The sequence below is a fragment of the Mesoplodon bidens genome (genome assembly GCF_964165515.1).
Source record: "Mesoplodon bidens genome assembly, chromosome: 9".
NCBI lineage: Eukaryota > Metazoa > Chordata > Mammalia > Artiodactyla > Ziphiidae > Mesoplodon > Mesoplodon bidens.
In genome coordinates this window covers 11,178,466-11,196,513 of record NC_138166.1, presented here as the reverse complement: position 1 = coordinate 11,196,513, position 18,048 = coordinate 11,178,466, and the positions used below count along the sequence as shown (strand labels likewise).

The 18,048-nt window shown below is 42.5% G+C and overlaps 1 protein-coding gene across 4 annotated transcripts in view; it reads left to right on the top strand.

The window, feature by feature from the left end:
• Window positions 1-18,048, top strand: part of PUS7 (pseudouridine synthase 7) — a 107,490-nt gene that overhangs the window by 68,913 nt on the left and 20,529 nt on the right. For all 4 annotated transcript variants that reach the window (XM_081244902.1, XM_081244901.1, XM_081244899.1 and 1 more), the window contains exons 6-7: window positions 6,636-6,747; window positions 8,902-8,979. In XM_081244902.1, the coding sequence (XP_081101028.1) occupies window positions 6,636-6,747; window positions 8,902-8,979 (190 nt within the window). The remainder of the gene's footprint in view (window positions 1-6,635; window positions 6,748-8,901; window positions 8,980-18,048) is intronic.

Here is an 18,048-nt window from a genome sequence, read left to right as displayed (position 1 = left end):
ATAGAAGTGAGAAACCTTGAGCCGTGGGGAGGAGTGGATGGAGGCCGGACGTCACTTCTCAGTGGATTCCAGAAAGGGCAGTGAGGGAATATGTCTGGGACTGCTTGAGGGCACGAGTTTTTCTTTGGTGGTTGTTTTTGTTTTTTAATTAACTTTGTTGATTTATTTAAACAAATACACACACAAAATTATAATTCCAGCATATAATTCATGAAAAATTGTATATTAAATATTCTGTGTTATTGACGTTAAACCTTTCAAATTCAGTGTATATTTATGACAGCGTCAATTTGAACCAATCACATTTCAAGGGATTAGTACCCACATGTGGGTTGTACCTGCTGTATTAGACAGCACGGTCCTAGGCCCCTAGCATAGGTCTGAGTTGGAATTCAATACTTATTTTGTTGTACCTTATTTGATAAGATAGAAATTTTACTAATTATTTTCATTTTTATCGTGGCCTATAATGATGGAGGGCACAAATTGTTAATCATTTCTCAATCCACAGTCTAACGGCTTGGGTACTAGATGTTTCTTTGATGTCTGAGTCACAAAATAAAATATAACCTTGATAGCTTTTCTGCAGCCAGGGTTGTCCAGGCGAATTAAGCCCAGTGGGAAATGATGTGAATGGCTGTTTTTTTCTATTCTCCCACAATTGGCATGTAGCTGGTAACTCATCTAGCTGTGGAGGAGAGAAGGTGACTTCCTACATAAAGCAGATGCCTTGGTGCATTCAGTCTTCATTCTCTTGAGGAGCCCAGGTTGAGAAGGGCTGCTAGGGAGGTGTTCTTTATAGAGATGTAGTCCTCGTTGGTCAGCTACCCTCTTGCAAAGGCAAGAGGAAGAGGCAGGGTCTCATTCTGACGACTGGTCACGAGGAAGCAGATTGGAAAAGGCAATTTTTTTTCTAGTTTTTTGACTGGTTACTTCTTGGCAATGATTGTTCTATCTTAGAGGATGACCTAAGCATTTTTGTGATGTTGGCCTTTGCAGGCCAAGGTGGCCAGTACAGTACAGTTGCCCGCTCAAGTGAGTGGTTCCATATCTCTCGTGTTCTGTCTTTATCTCCATTTTCTGTGCTTATTCCACACCCACCTTTCTTTTTATTCCAAATAAAAAATTTCCGTGTTTTCCAGGGGAGGTGCTGAGCTCTGTGTGACATGAACACCGCCCCCCCCCATTTCCCTTCTCACATCTTCAGTAAAGTATGAATTTCTCACTGTAAAAAGCATGAAGGCAGGTCCACTTGAATCAGTGCTGGGACGGAGATCTCGACCTCTTGGGCTCGAGGGGCTGTGGCGTTTAGTCAGAGATGGACTAGAGGTCTGCCATCTGCGTGTTCCTGCCCACCTCCTCATGGACCCAGATGGGCACCTGAGAGCCTATGAGTATCTTCTACAGATCTGGCCCCCCCTGCCCCCCTGCAAACTGGGAGTGGCCTAAAGTAAACAGCATTCAGAAAGTAGGGAGAGCTGGTGCCTGAAGACGGCTGTTTGTGCCTCTGCAAACAGAATACAATACCAGTGACAGCTCATCCTCCTGGGCCACCTCGCTAAGCATTTGAATGGATTAGCTTTTAAAGCTTCATTGCAAAGCTAAGATAGAATATTTTTAGAGCTCCCTCACTACCAGACCCTGACATAAATTGTTACTGGGGGGTCATGCATTATCTACCAGATTTCCAACATTTTTTTTTAATCTTTTTTTTTTTAAGTTTTTTATTTTATTTATTTTTGGCTGCATTTGGGTCTTTTTTTTTTTTTTTTTTTTTTTTCGGTACGCAGGCCTCTCACTGTTGTGGCCTCTCTCGTTGCGGAGCACAGGCTCCGGACGCGCAGGCTCAGTGGCCATGGCTCACGGGCCTAGCCGCTCTGCGGCATGTGGGATCTTCCCGGACCGGGGCACGAACCCGTGTCCCCTGCATCGGCAGGCGGACTCTCAACCACTGCGCCACAAGGGAAGCCTGAGTCTTTTTTTTTTTTTTAATTAATTAATTTTATTTTTGGCTGCGTTGGGTCTTTGTTGCTGTGCGTGGGCTTTCTCTAGTTGAGGCGAGCAGGGGCTACTCTTTGTTGCGGTGCGTGAGCTTCTTCTCATTGCGGTGGCTTCTCTGTTGCAGAGCACGGGCTCTAGGCACGTGGGCTTCAGTAGTTGTGGCATGCGGGCTCAGTAGTTGTGGCTCATGGGGTCTAGAGCACAGGCTTAGTAGCTGTAGTGCACGGGCTTAGTTGCTCCATGGCATGTGGGATCTTCCCGGAGCAGGGCTTGAATCCGTGTCCCCTGCATTGGCAGGCGGATTCTTAATCACTGCACCACTAGGGAAGTCCCTGCATTGGGTTTTAGTTGCTGTGCGCGGGCTTTCTCTAGTTGCGGCAAGTGGGGGGCTACTGTACATTGCGGTTCGCGGGCTTTTCACTGCGGTGGCTTCTCTTGTTGCACAGCACAGGCTCTAGGCCTGTGGGCTTCAGTAGTTGTGGCACGCGGGCTCAGTAGTCATGGCTTGCCTGCTCTAGAGCGCAGGATCAGTAGTTGTGGCGCACAGGCTTAGGTGCTCCGCAGCATGTGGGATCTTCCTGGAGCAGGGCTTGAATCCATGTCCCTTTCATTGGCAGGCTGATTCTTAACCACTGCGCCATCAGGGAAGTCCTAGCAGATTTGCAACATTCTTTACCTCAAATAGGGCCATGCACCCTAAAACACGGGTGTGGTAGATTTGAAATCAGGGTGGCCAAACACAAATTATCAACTGTTTTAACTCAGGTGTTATTTTGTGTGTTAATCCAGTCTGATAGACAGGGCATACTGATTTACCTACTAAAGCATACATATGGTATTCTTCTGAAAATATCATAATTATCATAAACCATATACTCAGGTAAATAAACTTATATTTTGAGATAGATAGTATACATCCCCCAAAACTTTTTGTTTGTTTGTTTGTTTGTTTTTGTGCGGTACGCGGGCCTCTCCCTGTTGTGGCCTCTCCCGTTGCGGAGCACAGGCTCCGGACGCGCAGGCTCAGCGGCCATGGCTCACGGGCCCAGCTGCTCCACGGCATGTGGGATCCTCCCGGACCGGGGTACGAACCCGCGTCCCCTGCATCGGCAGGCGGACCCCCAACCACTGCGCCACCAGGGAAGCCCCCAAAAAAACCTTTTTAAAGATTTAAGTTAAAAAAATTTTTTGTGCCATGTAGTATGTAGAGATTCTCCGTACTGTGTGAAATGAATGGTTTCCAGGAGGCATACCTGGATGAAGGAGTTTACACAGTAGGTTGAGCTGGAAGACGATAAATACATGGTAAAGAGAAGGAGAAAGGAAAGGAACATGGTTAAGGAGAGGGAGACGTAGGCTCGACTTTGAAAATGCAGGAGCCCTGAGCCTATTGATATGCTGACGGGAAAGAGCCAGTGGAGAGGGAGGGGGCTGATGATGGCTGGAGCAGAACCCCTGGGGAAGCTGCAGGCTGGGTGTGCAGGTCCAGCAGGGGAAATGGACTTGAATAAGAAGGAAAGAACGTTCTGCATGCTACCCATCCTGTCATCTTTCTCGAGCTACAAACATTTTTCCTTCTTTATTCATGAGGATCTCTGTGCTCAATACAGGAATCTTCCTGAACGTGGTTTTCTTTTTTTATCTGGTTTCTGTTTCTCCTCTCCTGGGGCTGCCATATTAGACCATCAGAAGGTTGCTTCCTAGCCTGAGAATTCTTTGCATTCGTATTTTAAATCAGAGTGTCTCAAAAATATTTGAAAGTTATTTTAAATTCACTTAAATTGTAAAGCTACCATCTATGCTACCTAGCATTCCAAGGATTTGAAGTTTTATGAAGTCAAACAAATTCCCCAAAATAAGTTGAGACTCACCGATTGTCCATTATTCAAAACATTCCCAGTTAATCAATGCATATGCTTATTACTAGTCTGTGTACTGGGTGCACTTGGAAAAAGAATCCTTATGTCTGTTACTTGCAGAGGAGATAATTGAATGCATGCTCACTGCTTGGATTTGCTAATAAAAGATGCATGCTTGTGAGCCAAACTCATATCAGTTGTCATGGTTTCTCTTAAGGTGTAATAGCATTTAGTTTTTCGGTCTTGTTGTTTCATTTATTTCTTGCCACTATAGTTAATTTTGAACGTACTGAAAGGGTAGTTAGAGGAAAATGTAGCTACACTTCATCAATTTTTATCACAAAATTTTTAAAGCTTTTTATTATGGACATTTTCAGACATGCAGACAAATAAAGGAAGTAGTATGCTGAACCCCTGTGTACCCATCAACCATCTTCAGTATTATTAATGTTCTGTTGTTTTGTTTGACCTCTTCCTCCCACTTTTTTTTCCTTTGTTGGAGTGTTTTTAAAGAAAATTCTATGTAGTACTTCATTTCACTCATAAATACTTCAGTATGTAGCTGACAGATAAGAACTAAAACCCTAAATCATTATCACATCCCCACAAAATCAACAATAATTTCTTAATAGCTCATACCCCGTGCATGTTCAGTTTTTCTCTGATTGTCTCAGAAATGCCTTTTGCATACAGATGACTTGTTTAAATCATGATACAAACAAGGTCAGAACATTGCATTCGGTGGGTAAGTCTCTTAAATCTGTTTTAATCTACCAGTTTGAGAACTGTTTTCCATAATAATTTTTTGCATTTTTTTCAAGTAAAAAATCAGTGCAGGAAACTCCTAAAACACAGAAAAGCACAATGCAAAACAGTCATTACTTGCAGTCTCACAACCGAAAGATAATCACAAATAGCATTTTGGTACACGTCCTCCCATATTTAAGAAAACAAATCTCTGGATGGGGAGGCATTTTGCATCCGGTCTTACACCTTTTGCTACATCCTGTGGGCACAGACAGTGCAGCTTTTGAGTGTGAGTGGACAGGCCACTGTGAGGGGATTGAGACAGGGAGGCCTGGACCTGTCGGTGAGTTTTCTGCTTGTTCACTGTTTGCCTCTGCGACATTCCATTGTTAATGTCTAAATGGCTGTTAACCCACCACATAACCACCAGGCGCTGTAGGAGTCCTCAGTAGAAACTTTCCATGCGATCATTTGCATGTTCACTTCTAAGGCACTTTACTATTATTATAAATTAAATACTGCTCTCTTGTGCTCTTTATGCTGTGCATTTGGACAGAGGTCAGAGCTGCAGCAGGTAAGAGCGGTTGGCGTTTCATGTAGATAAAATGAAATGCCAATGATTTTTGTCACAAGTGCTAAGTATAGACAATTTTGCTTAAATGTAGGGAGCTGGAAGGAAAACCAAAAATAATATCCTTGTTCACAATTTTCTGAGGATGAGTTGTGAGGAATTCACACCAAGAGCCCAAGAAATACTCGCAGTGCTTTTTCTGTACTACTTTAAGCATACACACTATGGCAGTTTTCCAAGACAGCTTATTGGTCAATTTGTTCTTTACATTGTAGGTTATATCCCTAACCTAGGAAGCAGTGCTTTTTGCCTTGACAAAGGCAGGTGTACAAGTAACTTTAGTATCAGAAGTTTCTTATGTCTTTGAAGATGAAGGATTCATGAATTCATGCTAAAGGGACAAAGACAAAGGAACATTTTTAAAAGAAGAAGACTTCTGGGGATTATATGAAATATTTTTTCTCAGTCTTTCTTTCATAGAGTTACAGAAATCAACTGAATTAGATGCGTTCAAATAACAGCTGCAGCTGTGTGTCACACAAGACTCACAAACATTATTGTACAACATTTGGGACGTGCAGTTGTGGCTTACACATTTTTCCCAAAGTGTTAATTTTTCAGAACACTCTTTGGGCAACTGAAGTCAAAATCTTAATATTGTTTAAATATATGTTTCTTGATTGTAGTGTAATTTTAATGTTCGTTTGGAAGAACAGTTTTAAAAGTCAGATTTTCCAAAGTCTCGAAATGTTGGCCAGTTTCTAAAAAGTTGAGCAATCGACATAACAGTGGCTCAGAAGTTAATATTTAACCTGACTTAATTTTTAAAGTCTCCTCTTGCCCCAGGAATGACAATTAGGTATTGAATGCCAGCTGCTCTCTCTGTCCAGTAGACCTTTGCAAACCATCTAGTATTAGCTAAACTTCTGTGATGGAAGTGGCCTTTGGAAAATCTAAACTTGTCACTGAGGCAGCTCCTCACAGGCTTTATCCCCAACCCTGCTAAGGCATCCAGCCTGTTGTGCGAACACCTGACTGGGGAGATGAGGCAAAGCTTGTAGGCTCTGCCATGACTGCTGTTTCCCTCTGGCCTGCATACGTTCTGGAGGGCCAGGCGGCTCCCTTTCAGACACATGCTTGTAAAGTAAGCCACTGGGGAATGGTGGACCCCTCTGTGTTTCTCTGTGTGAAGATTGCTGGTTAGGTTTAGTCATTTGTCACACCACCTGCATTTCTCGATTTTGATTTTAAATACAGACATATAAGTATCCAATCTCAGAAAGTTTAATAACTGTAGACCACAAGGTATAACCACTTAACCCATATTTCTTGTCAGACTAGATCTGATTTCTCTCTCAAAGGTTCTCTAGCAAAAATGATCTTGTGGGGTTTCATAAGAACTCAGCTAACTTTTATTATGGTGTATATAATAGTTAATTTTTTTTTTTTTTTTTAAGATCCAAGAAAACATTCTTGGCCAAAATCTAGGGGAAGTTACTGCCACTTCGTACTGTACAAGGAAAACAAAGACACCATGGATGCTATTAATCTACTGTCTAAATATTTAAGGTTAGTATTTTGTTCTTTTGCCCATACAAAATCAAAACACAGAAGTGTATTTTCCTCTTTCCATGCTGATGAAAAAGGAGTGGGAAAATAGGCAAATAGATAGCAAATGTGCCTCCTAATTATAGTGGGGGTTTTTTGTTTGTTTGTTTGTTTGTTTGTTTTGGGAGGTTTTTTTTTTTTTTGGCTGCACTGCGTGGCTTGCAGGATCCTAGTTCCCCAACCAGGGATTGAACCTGGGCCACAGCGGTGAAAGCACCGAGTCCTAACCACTGGACTGCCAGGGAATTCCCAATTATAGTTTTCTTAGACAATAGTTGAATTAATTTTTTTTAACCTCCTTGCATATTGCCAGTGATTCAAAATGAAAATTCTTTAAGTAAGTGGTTTACATATAGTTGAGAGTTACTAGTTCACCTAGCTGAAAATAAAAATTAACTTTCTTCCCTGAAAGCCTACACTTTGATGGGGTTGCAGAGGTCTGCTACTAAACCATAAACTCTTAACTCCAGGAGATAGACTAGATTGGAAACCTGACACCAGCCAGATTTTCTCACAGGAATGCAAATATAGTAGAGTTTGGGTCTCCGAGGATGAGCCAGGTGCCATTTTATTTTTGGAAATGGGTACAGGTACCATAGCAAATCTGTATGCATGGAAATTTGCTTTCTGATATATATTTAACCCAGTTTAAACACAGCACACAGTGTGTTAGTTTGCTGTGGTTGCCTTGACCAGATACCACGGACTGGGTGGCTTAAATAAGACACATTCATTTTCCCCCAGTCCGAAGGCTGGAAGCCCCAAGCTCAGGGTGTTGGCAGGTTTGGTTTTTTCTGAGGCCTCTCCTTGGCTTGCAGATGGCCACCTCCTCTGTGTTCTCTCATGGTCTTCCCTCTGAGTGTGTCTGTGTCCCGGAGTCTCTCAATGTGTCCACGTTTCCTCTCCTTATATTAGGACATGAGTCTAATTGGATTAGGGCCTCATTTCAACTTAATCACCTCTTTAAAGGCTCTATCTCCAAATACCCTTGCGTTCTGAGGTACTGGCTATCAAAGCCTCAACATAGGAATTTTAAGGGAGCATAATTTAGTCCATAGGACACAGTACCATTTGAAGTAGCATTTTACTTTACTCTAGTTGCTAGCGCTCTCTGATTCCTTGTCTGTACCTGAACCCGGGAGAGTAGGCAGCTGGGGAGGGAGCTCCTCTGAGATCTGGAGTTGGGATTGCTCAGAGTTCAAGAAATTCTTCCCGTTTCTTTCCTGTTCGTGTGGAGCAGCTTTTATAAAATTCTTCTTGGTTAACTGGCTTACTTATATCTTCATATTAAAATTATTCCGATCCTTGTTTTAGCATTTGGCTTTTATACAAAGAAATAGCATGTATTTATGGAAAATTCACATTACTATTAACTTTTCTGAAATTGAAGGTATAAAATTTTTGAAGTGGTACATGATACATGTAGAATGGATTTTTCTTTACCTTCACAGTTATGTAATTAATGAATTGCGTGTAATCACCAGGAAGTGCATTACTTCCTTCTCTGTTGCTGGCTAGTACAAATGTTCTGAGTCACACACAGCTGGACTTCCGTGGTGGCGCAGTGGTTAAGAATCCACCTGCCAGTGCAGGGGACGTGGGTTCGAGCCCTGGTCCGGGAAGATCCTACATGCCACGGAGCAACTAAGCCCGCACGCCACAACTACTGAGCCTGCGTGCCTAGAGCCCATGCTCCGCAACAAGAGAAACCATCGCAATGAGAAGCCCATGCACCGCAACAAAGAGTAGCCCCTGCTCACTGCAACTAGAGAAAGCCCACGCACAGCAATGAAGACCCAATGTGGCCAACAATTAAATTAAAGAAATTTTTTTTAAGTCACACATAGCTAAGGAGGGGGTTGTTCAGGCATCTTTTTCTTTTTTAAAAACACCTTTATTGGAGTATAATTGCTTTACAATTGTTCAGGCATCATTTACTTTCTTAGCTTGCACACTAATTTATGTTTTCCTGGGTATATTTTAAAATAAAGTTTGTCCTTACTCTTCTCTTATTCCGTTACGGTTTTAAGTATATTTATTTTAAATCTTAAATTATGAGAAGCATGATTTCCTAATGGTATGCGACTTCAGATGATTTTGTTTTTGTCTTATCAGAGTCAAGCCAAACATATTCTCCTACATGGGAACCAAAGATAAAAGGGCCATAACCGTTCAAGAGATTGCTGTTCTCAAGTAAGTAGTGGGTACATGTCAGGATTCGTACTGCAAAACTCCTAGCACCACCTTTCAGAGTTCTTGGATGTGCTTTGTGGAGTTTATCTCTTCCGTCTTTAGATGGTGCCTCTGCCTGTTCAAAAGGTTGCTTTTCTATTTGTTTTTTCTTCTTCGTTATCTGTATTTTCTAATGTTTTTGCAGCAAAAATGTTTTGCAGTAATTTTTAAAGGATTTTTGTGGTAGAGTCAAGAGAATAAGTTCCTCTTTCTCTCCTTTCTCTCTTTTTCATTCATTATTAAATATAAGTTATTTAAAATTACAGAACAGTGAATGAGGTCTTTTGTTACACACTGTAGATATACAGATGAAAAAGATGGCAGAGAGAAAAATAAATCAGAACTTATCTCACAGTGAGATAAATGCTAAAATAGAGGTATATTGGGGGTATTAGGGTAGACCTGACGGCAGAGCTTGGCGCTCACTGTGGGGGGTAGGCCGGGGAGGTTTCCACAGAAAGTGGCATCTGGATGAGGACTTCTCTGCCTCTTCACTGCTGGCATTTTGGACTGGGTACTTCTTTGTTGTAGGGGCCGTCCCGTGCATTGTAGGACGTTTAGCAGCAGCCCTGGTCTCCACCCAGTAGATATCAGTAGCATTCCCTCTACTGATGTCAGCATTGTGACAAACGAAAATGTCTCCAGACATTTCTAAATGTCCCTTGAAGGGCAGAATAGCCCCTGGTTGAGAATCACTGGTCTAGATTCTAGAAGGATGGGTAGGAGTTTCCTAGGGCTGGGAGGGTCTAGGCTTGTTGGTTCCACACCAAGAAAACAGCTTGTGAAATGGCACTGGAGAGGATTTGGGGAGCATAGCATATTTGGTACCTGGCAGGTGTTTGAGTTTGGTGGGAGCTTAGCAGGAAATAAGGCTTGAAGGGTAGGCACGATCCAGATCTGGAAGGGCCCTGAGGGTCACGTTAGGATCTTGGACTTGACCTGAATCTAAACAGGGGGAGTTGTGTGTAGGGACAGGCTTAGGGGTTGTCGGTGAGCAAGAGGGATGGAACGGAGATCGGGGCTACTGCCATGTTCTGGGGCGGAGGACGGGGGTCTGAACCCTGTCAGTTCAGTGAAGGTCAGAGGGAAAGGAGGAAGTCGGACAAACTCAGGCTTGTGTCCTCATGCACCCCCTGAGGTGAGGAGTGGTGGGAGAGAGAAATAAAGGGGCAGGAGGAAACTCGGGGGGTGATGCAGATGTTCATTATCTTGAACGTGGTGATGGTTTCACGGGTTTTAACAGTCACCTGTTAAAACTTGTACATTTTGAATATGTACGGTTTACCGTATGTTAATTTTGTCATGAAAAACAAAGTCATCTGTGCTTGCTGTCCCCACTGAAAACAAATGCATGTATTTGTACTTTTCCCATCTTTTCATAAAGAAGTTGAGGTGGCGCCTCCTCTTCGCTCCACAGTCACCTGCCATCTGGCTCCTTTCCCACCCCTCCTCTGATTCATTTGAGATAATGTCGGGATTGAGCTCCCGGTTGCATCCTTAATGGATTTTCCGGTCCTTTCCTTCACTGACCCTGGGACAGTGGCGTGATGTCGTAGTAAAGGCAGGGTGAGAACATCGCGACTTCACTAGTGGCGGTGAGGTGTCGCTGTGTTTGAGGGAGAGCGGGAGGAGACACCTGAAGACGCCAGTGCTCTCACCTGGTGGCCTGGTCTCTGTCTCCCTGAGATACATGGAACGTGGGGTCCTCTGCTGAGAGTGAAGGGGGCAGGAGTGGGTAAGGGAACTTTAAAAGAGTGTGAAGGGCTTCCCTGGTGGCACAGTGGTTGTGAGTCTGCCTGCCGATGCAGGGGACACGGGTTCGTGCCCCGGTCCGGGAAGATCCCACATGCCGCGGAGCGGCTGGGCCCGTGAGCCATGGCCACTGAGCCTGCGCGTCCGGAGCCTGTGCTCCGCAACGGGAGAGGCCACAACAGTGAGAGGCCTGCGTACCGCAAAAATGAATGAATGAATGAATGGATGGATGAATAAATAAATAAATAAATAAATAAATAAATAAATAAATAAATAAATAAAAAGAGTGTGAAGATTTGAGACAGCCTCTGTGGGTGATGGGCTCGTCAGCAGCTCCTGACACTAGGGCACCGGCAGTGACTCGAGGGCTCGGGCTTTCCGTGCTCTGGACGGCGGGGCACAGAAGGCTCTTGCCTTCTCTTTGGTGTCCTGAAATAACACTGTAGTCAACTCCAGTGCTTTCCGGCCGGCCAGCTCTGGGAATGTTTCCACCTAAATTAAAAAATGGATTGGTTCAGGGGCTTCCCTGGTGGCGCAGTGGTTGAGAGTCCGCCTGCCGAGGCAGGGGACACGGGTTCGTGCCCCGGTCCGGGAAGATCCCACATGCCGCGGAGCGGCTGGGCCCGTGAGCCATGGCCGCTGAGCCTGCGCGTCTGGAGCCTGTGCTCCGCAACGGGAGAGGCCACAACAGTGAGAGGCCCGCGTACCGCAAAAAAAAAAAAAATAGATTGGTTCAATTTGTTTTCAACACGGAAGGAACTAGGTAGAAAATGAAAGTTCCACCATAATTGTACTCCCTCAGAGATTGCTGTGCTTATGGCTTGGTATATTTTTGTAGGGGACTCTTTTTTCCTTATAAACCGAAATATTTATTTAAAGTGTGTTCTTTTCTTGCAAGCAATAAATGATGTACCTCTTTCCCTGTTAATATGTAGCAAAAGATTTTAAATATATGGATGCATCCTAATTTATGAACTCCTGTTCTATTTCTGAATGTTTACATAGTTTCCCATTTCTTGCTATTATAAGCAGTTCCATGATGAACATATTGGGAGTTAAATCTTGGCACACATCTGTGATAACTTCATTAAGATAAACTTAGCAGCGGAATTACTGACTTAAAGGGAATGTGAAATTCTAGGTTTTAGGTTTTTGTTAGCAGAGTTTACTTGCCCTGTAGAAAGGTGGTACCAGTTTATCACCTTTAGTCTTCTCCAGAATCCTCCCTGACACACACCACGATCTAAGAAAAAAATAATTTACTAATTTGAGGGTCAAAAAATGGCATCTCGTTATTTTCTATTGCATTTTATGATGTGACATCTTTGAAGAGTGAAGGTATTTCTTTCTCTTCTTCGTCAGCCACCAGGTGTCATACTTGATCACAGTGCGGCTCTATTCATAGACCTTTGCTGCCTTTATCATCTTCCTGTTGACTTAGTAAGAAACCATATTAGACACCTAAATGTTGGCCTTTGGAAAGCACATAGCACTTATCTTGCGGATGCAGGCTACACCCTTCATTTGCTTAATGGATACGTGGGGCTGGGCAGATTGGCCTTTCCCGTGAGAACTGGTGGACAGGATAAACCCACTCCAGCACACAAGGATTTTAATTATTGCTGAATTGATCAGTCCTCCGGATAAGCAGCTTTTCAGCTTCATGTAACTCTCCAAAGTCACCTAGTAGTTTTAACAGGATCTCAAGCAGGAACAGCCTCATTCAGCATGATTTGTTTCTTTTCCTGCCTCTTCCTGCCAGTCTCCTTTCTGAGCCTGGGCCAGTATTTCCCTGGCTTTGTTAATAAAGGCTTTTTTGTGCAACGTGCTGCTTAGGTTGGCTCCTGACGTTTCAGCGCAAGATTTTGGTAGTCCCAAGCTACTCACAGAATTGCTGTGAATTGACAGCCAAAGAGCCTGATCCGGGATCATCACAGTTAAAACCATGAACAGTATCGTGAAAAGTATTGTCGGCTTCATTCCATCAGTTCTCAGGGAGCACCCACACCGATGAGGACGGAGCGTAGCTCTTGCTTTCTGCTGTGCTAATGGGTTTCAGAAATACATGTGGTGTATTTAAGAATAGACAGTAGAATATGATTCAGCCATGAAAAGGAATGAAGGCCTGATACATACTACGACGTGGGTTAAAACATCATGCTAAATAAAAGAAGTCATACACAGAAGGCCACATGCTATATGATTATGTTTGCATGCAACGTCCGAAATAGGGAGATCTATAGAGACAAAGTAGATTAGTGGTTGCTAGGAGCCGCGGATCTAGGGAATGGGGTCAGTAGGTGTAGGGTTTCTTTTGGAGGTGAGAGAAATGTCCTGGAATTAGATAGTGGTGACAACTGCATAACATTGTGAATATACTAAAGACCACAGAATTGTACACTTTATAATGGTTAAAACGATAACCTTTTTGTTACGTTAATGTTAGCTCAACTTTAAAAAAAAGAACAGAGCTGTCTCTCATGTCTGTTGGGCATCAGTCTCCATAAGCTCTCTCCAGAGCTGCCAAGTCGCTTATCTGATTCCTTCTTTCCTCCTGACTCTTAAATATGCCACTCGTTTCTACCACAGTAGTTACTGACCACAGAGGGGTTCTGACCTCCTGTTCCTCCCTCTGTTCATCTCCGTCCTCTCCTGCCTGGACTCCAGGATACTGTTTCTGGATTAACTTAGGCCCTGTGGCTCTACCATTGTCCCTGTATATCTGAAGTCAAGGATGTGGCGCCCTTTTTCTCCTGCATCTGCTGCCTCTGAGCAGCTGGCCCAGGCTGGTGTGGACCCACTTCACACCTTTTTGGTACTTGGGTTGGACAGGGCATTTGGAGCCAGGAGAGAGGGTAAAGGAGTACGAGCTTTGCCCACTTCTCAGGCTAGCTTCCTACCCTTTTTTTTTTTTTTTTTTTTTTTTGCGGTACGCGGGCCTCTCACTGTTGCGGCCTCTCCCCTTGCGGAGCACAGGCTCCGGACGCGCAGACTCAGTGGCCATGGCTCACGGGCCCAGCCGCTCCGCGGCATGTGGGATCTTCCCGGACCGGGGCACGAACCTGCGTCCCCTGCGTCAGCAGGCAAACTCTCAACCACTGCGCCACCAGGGAAGCCCTTCCTACATTTTATAATAATTAATGGGATAATGACAAATGTTTTTTCCTCAAGAAATTTGGTCAGGCTGTTTCTGCTCATATTGACCCAGGAAACAAATAAGACTGATTGATAACGCATCAAGGAATTGATTGTCTTCAGGGAGTATGGGGAAATTTTCAGCAAGGAAACAAGAATTCTCTGAGATGAAATGGCAAACTGGTATTCTATTGGTGGATTCTAAACAGTTTAACTCAGTAACAGCATATTTTTAACAAGGGAGTAAGATAAAATTTCCCCACTAATCTTTCATGTCATGTTGGAAATTCAGAGGCCGCAGAGCAGGGGCGCACACTGCTGTGGGGCTGCTTCCATGATTAGCTGCTCTGGGTTGATAGACCAAGCACTTTGGGGCAGAACAGCCTCTCGTGCAGGCCCCGGGCCCAGGAGCCACATCCAGATCCTCCCGACCCCTGTATTTCCAGGCAAAGCTGGAACATGGCTCCTCATAACAAGAGCCAGCAGGAATGTGCTTAAGAACCAAGGCTGAAAAACACTGCACAGTCCAGAGTAGTAAAGAGAGAAGTGTATTCAACAAAGTGAAGCACAAACGCTCTTTGTTCTGGTGGTTCTCAGCATAGATGTCTTTTCAGAGGAAGTCTGAATTCAGAAAAACTTAAAACGACTTTCTTAGGCACAGTGATACACTGTGCAGCATTATTTGTAATTTTGAAAAATTGTAAACAGCCCAGGTGACCCAAACTGGAAAATCTTAAATGAATGGCTAAATAAGTAAATTGCAATTGATGAATTATTTTTGACCATAGTAGATGAGTTGTAATTTTCAGAAAGGCTCTTTATTAAAGGAAAGGGCGAAGTGTGAAAGTCTCAAATGAAAAGCCAATGTCCTGTTTAATGGTGAAATACTAGAGCATTTTATTAGAGCTGGGAACAAAGTAAATAAAGATGACCACACTGTTACCACTATTTATCATTGTTCTAGGCATACTGTAATACAAAAAACAGAATTAAGAAATAAGTGGTGTAAATATTAGAAGGGAGGAGGCCAAATTGCAGTTTTTGTTACTGATATATTATTGTTTCTACACAAGGAGTTGACTGAAAGTTATACAAGATAGGAAAGATTATGTACAAAAATCAATATTCAGATGATAGCCAGTTAGAAATTATAATGGAAAAAACTCTTTTACACAGAAAAAGTTTAAAAGAAAAGAACATACCTAGAAACAAAGATTTTTGTAAAGTATAAGATCTCTCTCTCTATGAAGAAACTTTGAAATGCTATTGATCGATGTAAAAGGACTTGAATGAATGCCATAACCTGTTCTTGGATACATATAAATGTCCTTTAATGAATAAATGTATAAATTTGTGCTGATACTAATGAAAATACCAATAGAATGTTTCAGTGTAATCAAGCTGATCGTAATGTGGGAAAGACACAGAACTAGCCATAAAAATTCTGGAAAAAGTGACTAATAAAGGGGTATTAGCCTTAGTATATATATATATGAAATATCTATAAAAATAAAAAATATATGTATAAATACATATATATTTTCGTTTTTTAAATGTTTTTATTGAAACATTCTCATGATGATTTCCGCTGTGGGGTAAATTGTACACTTAGACTAGTAAAACATTTTAACTATACTTTCCACCCTAAGATATTTCTGGATTTATAATAATCAATTTCTCTAACTTACCACCTGTTTTTATTTTTTTTAATTTATTTTTATTGAAGTATAGTTGATTTACATTGTTTCAGGTGTACAACAAAGTCAGTTTTATACTTATATATATATATGTGTGTATATACACACAGACACACACACACATATATTCTTTTTCAGATTCTTTCCCATTATTGGTTTTTACAAGATACTGAATATAGTTCCCTGTACTATACAGTACGTCTTTGTTTATTTTATGTATAGTAGTGTGTGTCTGTTAATCTCACATTCCCAGTTTATTCCTCCCTTCCCCCTTTCCCCTGTGGTAACCATAAGTTTGTTTTCTATGTCTGTGAGTCTGTTTCTGTTTTGTAAATAAGTTCATTTGTATATATATTTTTTTACCACATATAAGTAAAAGCATATAATATTTGTCTTTGTCTGACTTATTTCACTTGGTATGATAATGTCCAGGTCCATCCTGTTGCTGCAAATGGCATTATTTCATTCTTTGTTATGGCTGAGTAATATTCTGTTGTATATATATACCACATCTTCTGTAGCCATTCATCCTTCAGTAGACATTTAGGTTGTTTCCATGTCTTGACTCTTGTAAATAGTGCTGCTATGAACACTGGGGTGCGTGTATCTTTTTTTTTTTTTTTAATTTATTTATTTATTTATTTTTGGCTGCGTTGGGTCTCCGTTGCTGTGCGCGAGCTTTCTCTAGTTGCAGCAAGCGGGGCCTAGTCTTCGTTCCGGTGTGCGGGCTTCTCACTGCGATGGCTTCTCTTGTTGTGGAGCATGGGCTCTAGGCATGCGGGCTCAGTAGTTGTGGCTCGTGGGCTCTAGAGCGCAGGCTCAGTAGTTGTGGCGCACGGCATGTGGGATCTTCCCGGACCAGGGCTCGAACCCGTGTCCACTGCATTGGCAGGTGGATTCTTAACCACTGCGCCACCAGGGAAGCCTGCATGCATCTTTTTAAATTAGAGTTTTCATCTTTTCTGGGTATATGCCCAGGAGTGGGATTGCTAGATCATATGGCAACTCTATTTTTAGTTTTTTAAGGAACCTCCATACTCTTCTCCATAGTGCCTGTTACCAATTTACGTTCCCACCAACCGTGTAGGAGGGTTCCCTTTTCTCTACACCCTCTCCAGCATTTGTTATTTGTAGGCTTTTTAATGGTCATTCTGACTGGTGCGAAGTGGTACCTCACTGTAGTTTTGATTTGCATGTCTCTTAATAATTAGCAATATTGAGCATCTTTTCATGTACCTGTTGGCCATCTGTATGTCTTTTTTGGAGAAATGTCTATTTAGGTCTTCTGCCCATTTTTTGATTGGTTTTTTTTTTTTTTTTTTTTGGATAATGAGCTGTATAAACTGTTTGTATATTTTGCAAATTAAGCCCTTGTTGGTTGCATCATTTGCAAATATTTTCTTCCAGTCTGTTGTCTTTTTGTTTTGTTTATGATTTCCTTTGCTGTGCAAAAGCTTTTATGTTTAATTAGATCCCATTTGTTTGTTTTTGCTTTTGTTTCCATTGCTCTAGGAGATGGACACAAGAAAACAGTGCTATGATTTATGTCAAAGCATGTTCTTTTTAAAAAATTAATTAGTTAATTAACTTATGGCTGCGTTGGGTCTTCGTTGCTGTGCGCAGACTTTCTCTAGTTGTGGCGAGCGGGGCCTAGTCTTTGTTCTGTTGCGCGGCCTTCTCATTTCGGTGGCTTCTCTTGTTGCAGGGCGTGGGCTCTAGGCATGTGGGCTTCAGTAGTTGTGGTGCATGGGCTCAGTAGTTGTGGCTCGCGGGCTCTAGAACGCAGGCTCTGTAATTGGGGCACATGGGCTTAGTTGCTCTGCAACATGTGGGATCTTCCTGGACCAGGGCTCAAACCTGTGTCCCCTGCATTGGCAGGTGTATTCTTAACCAGTGCACCACCAGGGAAGCCCAAAGCATGTTCTGCCTATATTTTCTTCTAGGGGTTTTATAGTATCTGGTCTTACATTTAGGTCTTTAATCCATTTTGAGTTTATTTTTGTTTATGTTGTTAGAGAATGTTCTAATTTCATTCTTTTACGTGTAGCTGTCCAGCCTCAGTATATTTTAAAGCATATTATAGAAGTATAGTAGGGACTTCCCTGGCAGTCTGTTGGTTAAGACTCCACACTCCCAATGCAGGGGGCACAGGTTCGATCCCTGGTCGGGAAACGAAGATCCCACATGCTGCATGGCATGGCCAAAAAAGTATAGCAGTTAAAGCAATATGATACTGGCACATAAACGGGTAGCATTAGAATAATTACAGACCCAGATATATCCACAGAGTTAGTATATAAGCAAGTAGCATTTAAAATCAGCAAAGAAGAGTGTTGGTTTTTTTGTTTGTTTGTTTTTTAATTTATTTGGTTGCGCCGGTTCTTAGTTGCAGCAGGTTGGCTCCTTAGTTGTGGCATGCGAACTCTTAGTTGCAGCATGCATGTGG